This window comes from Mauremys reevesii, linkage group 4 (genome assembly GCF_016161935.1).
Source record: "Mauremys reevesii isolate NIE-2019 linkage group 4, ASM1616193v1, whole genome shotgun sequence".
Lineage (NCBI taxonomy): Eukaryota > Metazoa > Chordata > Testudines > Geoemydidae > Mauremys > Mauremys reevesii.
The window spans coordinates 56,489,136-56,505,812 of NC_052626.1; the positions used below are offsets into that span (position 1 = coordinate 56,489,136).

General features: G+C 41.5%; 1 protein-coding gene and 1 long non-coding RNA gene across 8 annotated transcripts in view; one reads left to right on the forward strand and one right to left on the reverse strand.

Moving 5' to 3' along the window:
• The window catches only part of FMN1 (formin 1), a 346,645-nt gene that overhangs the window by 244,825 nt on the left and 85,143 nt on the right, over nt 1-16,677 (reverse strand). For 3 of the 5 annotated variants that reach the window (XM_039536556.1, XM_039536557.1, XM_039536561.1), the window contains exon 3: nt 6,960-7,077. In XM_039536556.1, coding sequence (XP_039392490.1) covers nt 6,960-7,077 — 118 coding nt within the window. Of the gene's footprint in view, nt 1-6,959; nt 7,078-8,912; nt 10,401-16,677 lie in introns of those variants that run through there. The other 2 variants (XM_039536558.1, XM_039536559.1) reach the window with 2 other exon arrangements.
• Nucleotides 1,573-15,455, forward strand: LOC120404298. Of its 3 annotated transcripts, XR_005597921.1 has the most exons (5): nt 1,573-1,646; nt 1,774-2,092; nt 2,850-3,006; nt 7,011-7,071; nt 15,273-15,455. It is a non-coding gene; the product is annotated as an uncharacterized LOC120404298 (long non-coding RNA). The 3 variants fall into 3 exon arrangements; XR_005597919.1 differs by lacking the exon at nt 1,573-1,646 and having other exon boundaries at nt 1,662-2,092; XR_005597920.1 differs by lacking the exons at nt 1,573-1,646; nt 1,774-2,092 and adding an exon at nt 2,099-2,763.

Genomic DNA, 16,677 nt, shown 5'->3' on the forward strand with positions numbered 1-16,677 from the left:
TGGCGCAGCTGCACCGATATAGCGCTTCCAGTGTAGACCTGCCCTGAGTAAACCGGATCTTGCCACAAATAATGGAACAACAACTGTTTTACCAGAACACACTAAAATGTTCCCTTTTCTGCATCACGTTTCTCAAATGAATAACACGTCACATGGCAAAATCTCTTTATGTGATAGTTTCCAATAGCCTTTTGTAGGCAATAACATATCCTGAATTTCTATAAACATTACAAAGCCAAGAACCCAAAAAAAAACCCTGCCAGCCAGAATCTCCTTGAACTACTCTTATCTACCAAAACAATGTGCACCACAAGTCATAATTGACATCCCAGAAGAACAGGCTTTCTAAATTCTATTTTTGCATCTCAGCAGTAAAATATTGTTTCTTCCATGAAATCCTTTATTTGCTAAGATATGGCCAATGCAAACCTATAGGTTCCTAGGCACTGGTGCAATATAAATAATAATAAACTTAAATAGTATTAGTTTGATTACTGATGATTATGTAAAGCTTGTCAAGGGATAATAAATACAATTATGTAGAGCTTTGAATGGGGGGCAAGAAATCACATCAGGCTTTCATTAAAATACAGAATGCTTTGCGGGTTTGCCTGAAGTTAATTAAGCCAGATCTTTGCAGTGAAAACTCTAACTCCCCATCCAGGCACAGAAAGTAGGAAGCTCATATGTAAAATATGATCACTTTCTTCATGGCGACATTTCCCCTTGAGGGTCAGATTCCACCATCTCCACTCTAAACAGCTAGCAATACTGACAGTAAAAATGGTGAGATTTTGCTGCTTGAAAAAAGATGTCCTCATGAAACCTGTGAGAGTAAGCATTGGCAAATAAGAACTTAAAGTGAAATAGATTCATTTATACTCCAGCATCCAGCTGGTTGTTAAAAAGGACAGGCTCCAAGTGGAATATTCACCTCCTCTCTTTGTGCCTGAAGAGCTCCCTAAAGAATCTGGCTGCTGTTGGCTAGCTGGCAAATATAAGTTCTGAGAGACATAGGCCACCTACGTAGTGTTATTCCTTATTCATTTAGAAAAAATTACAAATAATAATTCTTTCACTTACAAATATTTTCCTCTTCAGACTACTTTAACTCCACCCTTATAAGGGCATTTAAGTATTATCTCCATTTTACAAGGGAAGAATGAGGCAGACAGGATAAATAATTTACCCATGAAGGAAGCCTGCATAAAAGCCACGATTAGAGCTCATGAGTTTGTGGCTCTAACCTATGCTCAGACCACTAAACACATTGCTCTAGTATAAAAGCCTCTCATTTGGTTCAAAATGTGTTGAAGGATGGATCCCTTAGAGGCAATCCACAGCACAGCTGAAAGAGGTTTTCATACTTCAGAAACTGTAGAGAAAGCATCTGGCACATTATTTGGTATTTCCTTTGCTATCATTTAAAACACCTACATTTCAATAAGAGGTCTCTCCTGCAGAGCCTGGTTTCTCTTTCCTACAAAGAAATCAAAATTCTGTTTATAGCATCAGAGTCTGTTGCCATAGAAACTGTGGTGCCATAGAGACAGCATGACTTCACTGCAGGATCAAGTATGATGGAAAGACAGGCTGAGGGAGCAGAACCTTGATTAAAAATATAAACAAAAGAATTAACTAAAAAGGTTGTTAAGAATAGCTATGAAAGCTAAATGGATTTATATTTCAGTCTGATTCATTCCAAAGTTGTCTCCAGTATGAATGCCAATTAAGTCCTTTTTTATTTATTACTATTTTTCCCCTTTGTTTAAGGAATAGGACAAGTTGTTCCAGCTTCAAGTGACTACTAGATCTACATTTACTAAATAAGCATTTTTAACAGAGATCATCAGACCTGTAGTTTTTTCCCCTGTGTGTCTTGGTGATGACAATTCTTCAAACACAGGAGTATTATGTACTGAAAGCTCTTTTACTTCATAGGCAAACTATGCACATGCAAAGAATAATTATGTAACTACACTCTCTGCATTCTTCCCAGCTCCAAATGCTGTAATGTATTCAAGGGATACTTAACTTTAATTTTTTTTAGATTGACAAATTTTAAAAAGTACAGTTTCTGACAGAGAACCCAGTAAGTAGTGTCTGTTGATTTTTAAAAAATTCATTTTAGGAAGATTTTTACAGGTGTATTTATGCTTTCCTGTTTATGTTCATGAGGCACTTTTCAGCAAGGGAAAATCTGACTTATCACCTGGCTATGTAGATGAAAGCAATGCAGACTAGAGTGTTGCCAGCCCTCATGGTTTATTTCTTTGGAAGTCACATGATTTTGGCCAGGGCTGGAGCCAGTGTAGCTATAACAGGGGAAGCTCCATACCTCTCACAAATTTCAGGCTTACCCAGAGGAAAACATCCTCCAATTGGCTGCATTTCCCACTTTTTTGCCTCCAGGGGAAGAGAGCAGCCAGTCAGGGCTGCTGCAGGAAGCAGGCCAAGCTCTCCACCTGTCCCCTCAAGAGCAGAGAGGACTTTTTGAGTAGTGGACAGCGAAGGGAAGTAGCTGACACCATTCTTAGAATAAGGGAAAGGGGATCAAAAAAAGCTAAGTGGCTCAGGGTGATCTTCCAGTTCCATCCTCCTCACCCCACCGCTCTCCATCCCTATCACACCAAGTCTGGGAAGGGTGAAGGAGTGCAGAACCCCTGGAGCTGACTTCCTGCCCCAGGTCTGGAAATTGAGAACATCAGGAACTGCAAGAAAAGAGATTAGACTGGAGGAACAGGCAGATGTGGGTGCTTAGGGGTACGTAATTAATAGTTGGGGTGTGGGAGGATGTGGAGATGAGGGGACCCAGTTAATTAATTCAAATGTTGGGATTTGGGGAGAAGCTGGAAGCTCCACACCATCAGGCAGCCACCAAGAGCTCCTGCAACAAGGGCCATATCACCCGTGATGCCTGTTGACTAGGCAACAAGAAGCCTCAAATTCTTGCAGCCATGGAGCAAAAGCCAATGAGAGGAGCAGAGGGAACAGCAAGACAAAGAGGTAAGGAGAGAGCATACAGCCTGGGCATCCCCATCCCCTCAGATACAAACTGCTAGTAGCTTCCCTTCCCATCCTGGAGATAAGATTCATTCTTCTCCCTGCTTTTAAAGAGAGTGAGGCTATAAACTCCTGCCTCCACTCCCATATGATTCTAGTGCCCTAAAGGTAATGGCACCTTCCTGTTGCAACTCAGCCACTGCCGGGACAGAGGGAAGGGAATTCAGTGATGTTCTCTTATTCATAAGAAACAGCAAACATGGAGCTAAAAATATCTTGGCAGCTGTGTTTTATGGAGTACTTGTAAGTACAGAAGATACAGAGTGTTTTTACAGAAATAAAATGTTCAAAATGACTTATTTTAGTCACTAATTTCTAATGATCACTAAAAAATACCCTACAGCAGTTCACCAAGATCATGTTACTCATTCAAATGGTTATGCTGGGGAAAGGGATTTAGATTAATTGGCATAAACAGGGCTAAAGGGTAGCAGAATGAAGAGGTGTTGGCTCTGAAATTTGTCCTTGGAAATGGAACCTTAAGGTTGACAGTTAAAGTATAGTGAAGGTGGTGAGGGGCATATTGTTTTGTTTTTAAAATGAAACAAATCCTAACTTAAAAAAAAATAAAAATCAAATAATATACCATAAATATTATTTCTATATTGCCTTCTATTGCTGTGGCAGCTGGGCGCTTTATTTACAGAGATTAAAAAGCAGAACAAGAGCGAAACAAACTACTGATCAAATGCTAAACAAAATAAGTGATTTTAAAATTGTGCTAGACTCAAGTTGTGACTAAAAGGAGCACGTTCAAAAAAAAGAAAAAATCAGGGGAGGATAACCAATATCTGAGAGATCCCTGCCAATAGATAGTGTTTAAACATAGTTTCTGAAAACAAGAGCTTTCCATCTGGTTTTAGCTGTTGGGATGAGTTATCTTCTGAGAAACGCTCTATCAATTAATAGAGTCCGACACTGCTCCGGGCTTAAAGATAAACACTATGTTCTCTGTGTGTATATATATCTTCCTACTGTATTTTTCACTGCATGCATCCGATGAAGTGGGCTGTAGCCCACAAAAGCTTATGCTCAAATAAATTTGTTAGTTTCTAAGGTGCCACAAGTACTCCTGTTCTTTTTACTATCCCCTTAAACTGCACTTGAAAGCAAACAGGAAATCAGTGAAGACTGGGGTACAGGCTGTGTATATTCAAAGCAGGGCTGCACTACACAGATTGCTACTTGTGCTGATGACACTACCCTTGGGGACAAGTAGCATTCTGCTCCTCCAGGATCTTGCAGATGAGTTTCAGGGGTAGTCGTAAGCAAACTGCATTAGGGTTTTCAATCCTAGAGCTAACACAGACAACATGGCTGATTTGAGGTTTTCACTTACAGACAGTTGCAGTGTCCTAGCCAGTCATAAGGTTTCACTTTAAGCCACCACTACTCTCTGGGCATCCAGAAATAATTATGGAGCCAAGAGGCTGCAAACCATTTAGGCACAAATCTACTATACATCCTCAACAGATGTTACAGACACAGCCTTCACCCAACTCCTGTAAAAGCATCACTTGTGTTTCATCACAATTGAATCACCAGCAGTTTGTTTTCATCAACATCCCTATCTCTGCCAGACACTGGGTGAATAATGGGACTGTAGAATTTGGGCTCTATAAAAATAAGGCTTAGAATTCTATCAGCATTTTGATGACACTGCCACCCACAACGTCTCAGTAACAAACAACAATATATGTTGGATCTAAGTGAATCCCCACCTTCCTATTCACATCCCAGTAAAGCATGACCTAGTTCATCTCATTACTAGTACAATATGGAGCTTTTGTTTATTCAAAGCTTGTTCCCCTTTTGCCATGAAAGATTATATTTCACTTTAGACATCTAGGAAGTAGGAAAAAAAGATAGGAAAGCCCCTTTTCACTTTTCATGTTAGGAAAATTAAATACTCCAAATGTAGTACTTTTAATAAACAAATAGAAGTTTCAGAAAAAGAGACAGCAGAAGTCCTGTGAAAAGCTGAAATACTGTACTTTGCACATATATTGTACTGTTCATTTAGGGATCGCTCTGACTTTTCTAACTGATTAGACACAATGTAAGTGATCTAATTCAGTATGTAGGGGCTGGTCTACACTGGGGGGGGGTCGATGTAAGATACGCAACTTCAGCTACGAGAATAACATAGCTGAAGTCGACATATCTTATTTCGACTTACCTCCCGTCCTCATGGCACGGGATCGACGGCCACGGCTCCCCCGTCGACTCTGCTTCTGCCTCTCTCCCTGGTGGAGCTCCGGAGTCGACGGGGAGCATGGCGGGGATCGATTTATCACATCTAGACAAGATATGATAAATCGATCCCCAATAGATCAATGGCTACCCGCCAATCTGGTGGGTAGTGTGGATGTACCCTAGAAGTATGGTGGGTCAGATGAGTTAAGAGCTGTGTTCCTGTCAGTGCTTGAAAAACAAATGTAGTTAACTTTCTGAACACCCCTGTGTGGCAGATACTCCTTGTGTTACGTCCATTTTATAAAGCAGTAAACTAAAGTAGAGAGAGAAGTTAAATCTAGCCCAAATTCATAGCGAGTAAACTGCAGAGACAGAAAAAAGCTTAGGGTGCTAGTTCTCAGTTCTCCCCTCTAATAACTTAACTACCCTCTCTTTTCCTACTACAAAATACTTAAATAATTTATTTACTTTATATGTTAACAGTACTATTTTGACACTGCACATCAATTAACTAGTATTATTCTCTTACCTATGGGTAATTATTCAGAAATAGAAGGGGTCCAGGAGGGAGTGAAAAAGTTATGAGTCAAGGAGAAAGTGAAAAGAGTGAGAATATGTAGTTTAGAATCCAGACAAATATGAAGGGACACAATAGAAATAAACAAGATAGTGAATCATATATGAAAAGCAAATCCATTACTCCCATTTACCCTCTCTAGTAATACAAGAGCAAGTGGGCCTTCATTGAAACTGAAAGACAACACACTTAAACCCAATACAAGACACAGGCAGTTAAACTGCAGAATTTATTGCCAGAATATAGCATAAAGGCCAAGAATTTAATCCTTTTTTAATCCTACTAAATCTTTTATGGGTAAGTTTTTCAAAATTAACTAGTTGAATTAGGAACACAAATCCCATTGCCTTTCATTTAGAAATAACCCACAATGTATGAGTCAGCCAGAGTTGCACTGGATACAGTTAAACACATTTTTAAGGGCTATGAACCCTCATGCTCAGGGCACAAGCCAATAACTAGCTGATATGGGCTAGGACGAAACATCCCCCTACAGGTAAACTATTCCAGAAACGTCCAACATTGGGTTTCTCATGCCTTCTGATGAAGCATCTGGTACTAGGATCTGTTACACGCAGAATACCAAACTAGATGGACCAATGATCTGATTGGAAACAGTTACTCCTATGTGCCTATGCAAAGAAGGTAACAAAACTAAACACGTTAATACTCCTACTTCTACTCTGAATGTAAAAACATAAGTGTGATGGTACCTAAAGAGAATCAGCAAATCAGACTAGAATCTGGCAGATTCAATACCTAAAATCTGTTCTAACCCAAAAAGAAGGAATCTCTAGTAATTCTGACATATTAGACCATCTTGATCCATTTAAACAGAGTTGCACCAGAGATATGTTTGGCCTAGTGTATCAGAAAACAATGACATTTTTTCCATAAGAAGTTCCAAAAGGTTATAATTTCTTCAGATGGCATCCAAACCTACAGAGAGTTTCAAATTACCTACCTACAGGTCATGGTAACTAGTGCCATGCTGAGAAAAAAATAATATGCTTTCAGCTTTTTAGAATAAGAAAATAACCACTATATTTTTATACTTCACAAACCCAACACTTGAAACATTACAACGATCCAGTTCTGCAAGTCTTTCACCTTTTTGTTTTACCTGCTTCAGTGTACTTCAACCCCACTTTTTCTTTTCCATCATTGATTTCAGGTGGTGGCCAGACAGCCTGGAGTTTTCCTGGAGTTTTGTCATCTTGCTCTGAGGGATTCAGGTCAGGCTATTAAAAATATGAAAGAGAAAATTAAAATGTTGCAATACTAATCCATTCCCAAAATGGTAAATGCTGCGTTTAACTAAACGTGTGTATTTAAAGCAATGGTCGTCCATAACTGGAGCTCATTTGCATTATAAAATTAGAACCAGGATGATTATCAGTTTGATTCCATTCCATTATAATGAAATCCAGTCAGTGAGGATGAAGAAAGGAGGAAAAAGAGTGTAAGAACAACTGCTTTGGGGGTGGGGTGAGGGGAAACATTATAAAGCTTACTACCATGTTACATGCGGCAAAATAATTTAAATTTAGCAAAGTGGCTCTGAGAAGCTGCCTATCCTTTTTTGAACTGTGGAGGCTAATACTGTGTCAGGAATGTTAATATTTATTCTGTACCTATAGCTAAGTTGGAAGAGCCAAACATGGTTTTGTTGCAGGTGAATTATAGTAGTGCTCACTAGTGTCACTGCTACACATGAGAAACAAATGCTCAGCCAGCGTTTACATTTTCCTCACCATAGGAAATTTACTGTAAGTTGATATTGTGTCTACAAGGTCTCAGTCTACCCAGGAGAAGTTCTTAGAGGGGTTTTTTAAAACACACACACACACACACACACACACACACACACACACACACACACACACACACACACACACACACACACACACACACCTTTGAGTGCAGGGAAACAAACTCTAGGTTATCCAGCTTCAGATTTAGGACACAACCCCACAATCCTTACTCAGACAAGCAATCCTACTGTAGTCAATGGAAATAGTTTTATGAATTAATTACATCTGCACACATCTATAATTGTTAAAGGATGTGTCTTTTTTCTGCTCATTTAACTCAAAGGGGCTTTTAATTTATTTATTTGCATTTAAGTTCAGGTCTTTACTATGAATTTATATTGGTTTATTCAGACTCTCAATGTGGGAGAGTTTTGTGGGGTTTTTATTGCCTTTTTTCACTTAAAAATATACATCTCCAAAACATCATATGGACAGAGGCTCCAATCCCATAAACATACAGGAACATGCTTAACTTTAAACAGATAAATAGTTCAACTGATTTCACTGGGACAACTGTCCTGTGTACAGCTGAACATGTGGAAGTATTTGTAAGATCAAGGTTTAGGTGTATAGACAATTGACAGAGAGGATACCTTTTAAGGCCCCTCTCTTGGGCAAGTCACCCAGAAAATTGTATACAATCTGTTGCGTCATCTGTCATAATACAATTCTTTCTAAGAGAGTTTTAAAAAACAAAACAAAACAAAAATTACTTTTAGATAGAAAAGCCATTAAAAATAAAGATAGTGTAGAGTTGAGGCTGACACTGATCTCTGATAACTCTCTTTGGGTTTTCTTGAAGTCTACGTATATGATATGAAGTATAATATTTACAATAAGAATAAAGAGTGAATTTCAGTCTTAACTCTCTATTAGGATAATTAAAGATATTTACAGTAAATACTTGTAATTTAACTTTGGTTTGGAGAGCACCCACATTCAATGAAAGGAAAGCAATGGATTTGCAGCCACATTTTTTAAATTAGACACTCAAGCTGGGGGCCTCAAATTTTTTGGATTCCCAACTTGAGACATCTTTGGCCTTGTTTTCAAAGGTGCTCATCATCTGACTTCACTGAGAACTCAGGTTGTCCAGCTCTTGTGAAAAGATTAAGGGTGTCTCAAGTTAGGAAGCCAAAACTTAAGGCTCCCAAAATCAGAAGCCACACTTGAAATTTTGATCTTAGTTATTTTAGTTCACACCAATCATTTTATATCCATTTACCTCCAGCCCTTAGAATGTAAAAGTAACTCAAACCTACAGATTTCAGGTCAGATGCTCCATTCCCAGACTTTGATTTTGATCTTTCAAATACTGCTTTCAGCAACTCCTTTTCATTTCTCATTTTGCGTTTGATGGCTTCCAGCTCTGAAGTATCAACAGTCATCTCCTTTTTTGGAGGCCGGGTAAACAAAGCTTTAAACGCATCTAATGCCGACTCCGGTGGGCTTGGTTTTGTTTCTTCAGCAGGGAACAGGGTCTCTGTTCTATCAGTGGCTTTGCTCTCCTGGCCTTCATCACTGGTCTCAGTCTCACTAGTCTCCTCACCTGAATTTTCAGCTTTATCTTCATTTTTAGGGATGAACAGCTGAGAGAGCTGTTCCAGGAAAGTAGGACTTGTTTTAGGCTCAGCTGGTTGCTTTTTAGTGAGCACATCTGATGTAATATTAGATTTCTTAACAGGCTGTTTTAATTTAAGCAGAGCCAAATCACTGTCCTTCGGTTTAATTTCTGTGATAGTCTCTCCATCCTCTGCAGCTAGACCTTTTTTTCGCACACGCAATCCACTAAAGAAAGCAGGTAGCTGAGAGGTCTTTTGACCTATGGCTGATCTTTGGGAGGATGTGTTATTAGAGCCATTTGCTGAAGATCCTTGTTCTTCTCCACTCATAGGCTCTTGAAGATTCTCCCCTAGAGAAGGTGGGCCAATGCAGTGCTCGTCTGTTAACATTTTGTCTTCTCTAGCTGAGCTACATTCCAGATCACCATTCAGCTCTGTTGGAAGCTGCTGAGAAATTGATGAGGTTGACTCAGTTTCATCTCTCTCCACAGTGGCATTACTTTCACTGGACCCTTCTGATTCCAATTCTTCCTTAGCCTGGTGGTTATTCTCTAAAGACTCAGCAGACAAAGCCACAATATTTAACACAGATTTGTTTGTTTCGTCTTCATCACTGTCTAGGTCTGTACTCTCATTGTCCAACACTGTATCACTTGTTGTATAAGTCAAAGTACTTTGTACAAAAATGGCATCCTTGTCATCTCTGTCACATTCAGACAAAGGAGACTGTACAGACTCTAAAGGAGGAAGAGATGGTTCATTCTGTTCAGCTAGCTCCATATTCAGGTCAGCCTGGCTGCCGGCCTCCGGGTCAGCCTGGTCGCCAGCCTCCGGGTCAGCCTGCTGTATTTTGGGAAGCACATGATGTACTTCTGGATCATCATGACCACCACCATCCTTGTCTTGGTTGGCAGCTTGGGTATTTGTATCAGCATCAAAAGTTCGAAATGCCTTAAGTACTGCTTCTTTTTTCAAAGTTGCTGGTTCCAATTTAGTAGTAAATCCAAAAAGTGCTTTCATAGAAAATGTAGTGAAGAAAGGCTGTCTGTGTTCAGTCTCTGTTGCATGCCCTAGATCTAAAAGCTCACTGCTGCCAGGTGAAGTGTTATTTGCTTCCATGTTGGGCAAACCACAATATAGCTTTTACTTTTGTTATTACTATTAGTTACCTTCTACACAATTGTTTATTACATCAGTTGAATCTATTAACTTACAACAGGAAATGCAATGGGAGCTCTTCTTTTTGTATCATCAGGAAAGCCGGTCTCCCCAAGGTCACACTATCCCTCCTTTCCTGTTTCTAGTGCTGTAGTATGGACTGAAAGCGTCTGTCAAATTTTACAACTCCAGTCCAAGAGAAACAAGAAGGCTCTGCATCTTGACATACAGTATTCAAAGTTCTTGGCAGCTTCGTAACTTGTTCCTTTACACAAAAGGCTTTTTGTCAAGGAAAATCTGCCAGCACTGTAATCTCGGCTGAAAACTCGACCAATGATCACTGCCCCAGTTCCTGCTACGCACAACTAAATTTCTACTTGTTAAAAGTGAAGAGCAACTATATAAACGAAAAAGCCCGTTGAACAGAACGAATCGCATTAGTTTCCTACTTCCTTATGGGTTGTGAACGTCTGTCAGCTGAAAACTCCTGAAAGCTTCTTTCATGTAACCTTTTCCACTTTGTCTAAGACCACCTTTAGCAAATCCAGCAACACAAACACTCTGTAAAATTAAAAATCCAGACAAAGCAATACTTCAAAAAATCTCTACCAAACAAAAACAGCCTTCTTTGATCTTCTGGACTGATCTGAATTCTCAACTGGCTACAGTAACCAGACGTAGTGCCCTTGAAACTGAATAAAAAATATCAGGCTCTCTTCTTCCGCTTTGCTGCAGGTTTCATCTGGAATGCAGATTTCAGGCTCCAGGGCCAGTTAAAAAAAAAAAAAAAAAAAAAAAGAACACCAAGACGACTGGTTTCATATTACTACTGGTTTAACTCTCCACAGCTATTTCTGTGAACTATAAACAGGTACTTATCAACCATTCACCACGCCCAATGACAGAAAGCTGTATGGATAGGCAGGGTAAACAGTCAAAGCTCAGAAGTGAGCAATTAACTGCGTAGAGAACAGGAGATGTGTTACTTTTTTATTATTTCAAAGTACAATATCATCTGCAGAGACATTTCAGTTCAATAATTTCCTCTATATTGCCTACATAACTATAAGTAAGGGGCACTCTAAAGTAATTTCACTGTTTAGGAATGAAAGCTACAATTTTGTAAACCTCAGCATTTCCAAGGGAAAGATTTTTATTTGTAACATATAAATAAAGCTCATGCATACAATCTGCAAAAGTTCTCTCACATTAAGAGTAAGGTTCATTTTTATTCCCTTTTCAATTTAAGAAACTGCAAAAATTGCAAATACACAAAAATTTCCCAATTTCCTTGTCTACTTCTTCTTCCTGCATAATTAAGAGACTTGTTAAATGTGAGACCACCGATTCACCTATTATGGATGACACAGTGGTTAATGTGCTAATGTTCCTGATAGAGTGGTCCAAAACTTCACCTAGTCATGAAGATTACAGCATGTTGCTAATCATGAGGTTAATTTCCATCCTTCATTTCTGTGATATTAGCTCCCTCTGAAGAAAAGCCATTTGCAGATAATATATCACTGGTATGGCAAAGTTTAGAAAAAATATAACTACAAGGCTGGTTATTGAAATAGACAATGCCCATTTCTGTGTCCTTTGCACTGAGAAAGTGCACTATCAATTTATTATATTTAACTTCATGCCTAAATATTTCAAAAAATTAAGAAAGCATGAAAATAATTAGGGAAAAGTTAGTTTTGAAAATGTAAGATGACAAAGTAAGAAAGTTCATAAGATCTAAAAAAAAAAAAAAATTGATTACACTTCTGACTTCTACTCAGGTCAGAAACAAAGCCTCCTTAACATCAAGTTGTGATGTTAAGGACTTATCTCAGGCATACACACCTCTCTGAATTATATATTTGCATGCATACATACACGCAAAGGGTGGGAACCATTCCAAATGCCTTACCTTCCTTTGTGACTTAACCAGGAAACAATATAGTCTGTCTCTCCTACTGTCCATCCCCTCATATGTTCTTTAAAACTTTAAAGGATTCTTTAAAAGTTTGGTCCTGTTTATTCACTGTGCCCCCTCCTGTATCCCAAACCCCTCATCCCCAGCCCCCCTCAGCTCAAGCCCACACCCCAACCCCCTGCCCCAACACAGAGCCCGCACCCCCGGCCCAGAGCCCTCCCACACCCCAACCCCTTACCCCATCCCGAGGCCCCTTCCTGCACCCTGAACCCCCCATTTCTGGCCCCATCCCAGAGCCTGCACCCCCCAGCTGGAGACGGAACCCCAAACCCAACCCCTGCCCCAGCCTGGTGAAAATGAGCAAGCGAGTGATGATGAGGGAGAGTGAGCGACAGAGGGGGGGCATGGAGTGAGCGGGGGTGGGGCCTTGGGAAGGGATGGGGCAGAGCCTCGGGGAAGGGGGCAGGGACAGGGTGTTCAGTTTTGTGCTATTAGACAGCTGGCAACTCTACACCCAGCACTGGTGTAAATGATTGCTGCAGGGGCAGTTTTAACTTAAGCCACTGGGATAAAGTCCCACACCAGCAGAGAACTGGGCTGCCAGAGCCTTGCTCTGCCACTGTCCACAACCTCCCTGTGGGCCCCTTGTGCTGGGGAGGACATGCTGGTGCAAGAGGCAAAGGAGTAGCCTCTGCCAGTTTAGCACTGGTGAAGATTCCCCTTACATAGGAATTCTTTAGTGCAGATCTCTGAGCATTTTAAATTCACTTTGTGCCACATAAGCAGCGTGAAGTAAATTTAATGGACCAGAGACTCCAGCCCACAGCATTTAAATTTACACCTATTTGTATGTCAAGACCCAGGACAGAGACTTTTTTTTTTAATAGCAGCAAAGAATCCTGTGGCACCTTATAGACTAACAGACGTTTTGCAGCATGAGCTTTCGTGGGTGAATACCCACTTCGTCGGATGCAAGTGTATTTCGTATTCACCCACGAAAGCTCATGCTGCAAAACGTCTGTTAGTCTATAAGGTGCCACAGGATTCTTTGCTGCTTTTACAGATCCAGACTAACACGGCTACCCCATGATACTTTTTTTTTAATGTTTTCCTAATGCTTCATTTTGCCTAGACTCCAATTTTTTCTGCTGTTCTTATTGCCATGGTTGTGCTTTTCCTCTTGCAATTTATTGTATTCATCTGAGATATGGTCAGCTCACAATGAAGGCACAGTAACTTATACCAATTACTGTGGGTTTCTTTGGCCTTGTCTACACTACATAATTTTGTTGACAAAGGCAGTTTTTGTCGACAAAACAGTGGATGCATACAACCCACAATGCGACTTTTGGAGGCAAAAATGCCCTGTTTTGGAAACAAATAAAACCAGCCCAGCAAGAGTCATAAGGCTTTTTGCGCAAAATTTTTGTCGACAAAGTGCCAGTGCAGTCACCATGCTTGATTTTATGGCTTTAATTGGCCTCCAGGATGTGTCCCACAATGCCCATCTTGACCACCTGGTCAGCAGTTTGAACTCCATTGCCCTGCAGCCAGGTAAACAACCATCTGCCCCCCCACTCCTCCTTTAGAAGCCCCTGGAATTTTTGAAATTCAATTTTCTGTTGGCTCAGTGTGGAGTGGTCTCATTGCATCTTCCCAGGTGATCATGGCAGGTTATTGCAGCAAACGCTCTCCCACTTGGACCCCTGCGGAGCTGCTGGATCTGCTCAGTATATGAGGAGAGGAGGCTGTGCAGTCCCAGCTGCACTTGAGCTGTAGGAATTTTGATACCTATGGGCAGATTTCTCGAGGCTTGTGCAAAAAGAGCTATGACTGGGACACGCTGCAGAGCATAGCGAAGATAATGGAGCTGAGGCAGGAGTACCATAAGGCGAAGGAGGCAAACTGTCATTCTGGTGCTATGGCTAAGACCTGCCGGTTCTATAAGGAGCTGGACACTATCCTTGGTGGTTGCCCCACCTCCATCACCAAGAGCCCCATGGATACTTCGATGGGCCTGGAGGCGGCGGAAAGAAGATCTAACCCAGAGAACAAGGTCACTTATGAAGAGGTGGAGTTAGACGACGATGTGGAGCTCCTAGCGGGGCTGTAGTAGGCAGCCAAGAACGGTTCACCGCTCTGGAGGTATCTAGTCAGTCTCAGCATTCCTCTCCAGCAAGCAAGAAGCAGGAGAGAAGATGCCTAGTAAGTGGCTGTGGCTTGTGTAGTGTGGAGGTGGATTCAGGGTATGGAAATGTACAAGGCTGGCTGTGTTTCTGTGAGCTGGACATTTCCCTGTGCAGCTAATCAATATGGCAGAACAGGGTGTTGATGCATGGTGAGATCTCACAGGAGTCCTCCAGAGAGATCTCTAGGAAACAAGTATCAGAGGGGTAGCCTTGTTAGTCTGTATCCACAAAAACAATGAGGAGTCCAGTGGCACCTTAAAGACTAACAGATTAGTCTTTAAGGTCCACCAGACTCCTCGTTTATCTCTAAGTTTCCTGGAGGTACTCGGCAATCCTCTGCCAAAGGTTCCTTGGCCCATTGTAGGAAACTTTGCCACGCCACTCGGCAATCACTTGTGCAGGGACCAAAGTGGCACACAGGCAAGTAGCATAGCGACCAGGGCAGAAGCCACAAGTGTGTAGTAGATGAACCCTCATTTCCCTGCTTACCCTCAGCAGTGAGATATCTGCTACAATGACCCCCACCTGTGGGAAAAGTGGGAGAATTTTAGAATTTTTTTCCCTCATCGGCTGCACTGCAACTGTTGCAGAGTGCTCTTTTCCCTATGTAGCACGTCTCCCTCCCCCACCAACACTCATCATGCTTTGCGTATTTGCTGAGATGTGTGCTCGCCAAGGGTCAGTGAGAAAGTGATTGTTATGTTACCAGAGGTGTATTTTACTGAAATGTTTCAATGCTGTGCATGAACTTAACAATCATGTTTCTGTGCATTGTTCTGTGTGCTTTGGCAGATGTGGCCTTGAGGAATCCCCACACACACTGGCCAAGCATCTTCGCCAGCTAAGAAGTGCCCAAGGCGGAGCAAAGATGACATGTTCTGGGAGGTACTGCACTTCTCCAATGCAGAGAAAAGGGAACGCAAGGAGTGAAGGGAAGCCAAAAGGCAGGACAGAAAAGAAAATCAGGAGTTTGTTAAGGACACTACTGAGCAAATGATTAAAGTCATGGAGGAGCAAACGCAGATGCTGAAGTCCTTAATAATGCTGCAGACTGAGCAGATGCATGCCTGCCACCCCCTGTAGCAGAACTCAGAACTCTTTTCTGTGCCCCCACCCCCATCAACTCTGCCCACACAGTCCTTCCTGCTTTCCAGGACTTCTTGGTTTCCCCTTTCCTCCACTCCCTCAGTCAACTTTCATAATGATAGCCAGACCTACACACAGCTCTGAAAGTCTGCCCTTCCCTGGTACCTCCTTTCCCACCGTGTGTGTGTGTGTGTGTGTGTGTGTGTGTGTGTGTGTGTGTGTGTGTGTGTGTGTTGTTTCTTGTGCAATAAAAGCAAAGCTTAGGAATGGTAACTCATCTTTATTTGGTTCCTACAAATTGAAATAGCAGGCATTACCAATACATACACAGGCAGTTTAATCATTTAATTACTGGAATGTAAGGCCCCAAATTTCACCATTGCTTCCTAGGGAAACTACATGTAATGTAACATTGCAGCACCAATCACAGAGATGTACATTAGTGGTTCTCATTTTCAAAGTGTTGCCTCAAAGCCTCCCTGATTCAAATTGCCCCTGACTGGGCCCCTCTGGTAGCCCTGGTATCTGGCTGCTCAAAATCAGCAGCCAAGCAGTCTGCCTCAACACTCCACCCCTGAGCAAACTTTTCACCCTTAGCTTCACAAAGATTATGCAGTGTACAGCACGTGTCTATGACCATGGGCATATTGTCCTTACTGAGGTCTAACCTGCCATAAAGGCATCACCAGCGTGCCTTTAATCTGCCAAAGGCACATTCCACTGTCATCCAGCACCTACGCAGCCTGTTGTTGAAGAACTCCTTACTGCTGTCCAGGTTTGCCATGTAAGGTTTCATGAGTCATGGCTGTAAGGGCTACGCCGGGTCTCCCAGGATCACTAAGGGCATTTCGACATCCCCCACTGTAATCTTCTTGTTTGGAAAGAAAGTCCCCAGCTTTCTGTACAGGCTGGAGTTCCTAAAGATGCATACGTCATGCACCTTCCCGGACCACCCTGCGTTGATGTCAGTGAAACGTCCATGGTGATCCACAAGTGCCTGCAACACCATGGAGAAGTAACCCTTCGTATTTATGTACTCCATCGCAAGGTGGTCTGGTGCCAAAATTGGAATGTGTGTGTCATCTATCATCCCTCCACAGTTAGGGAAACC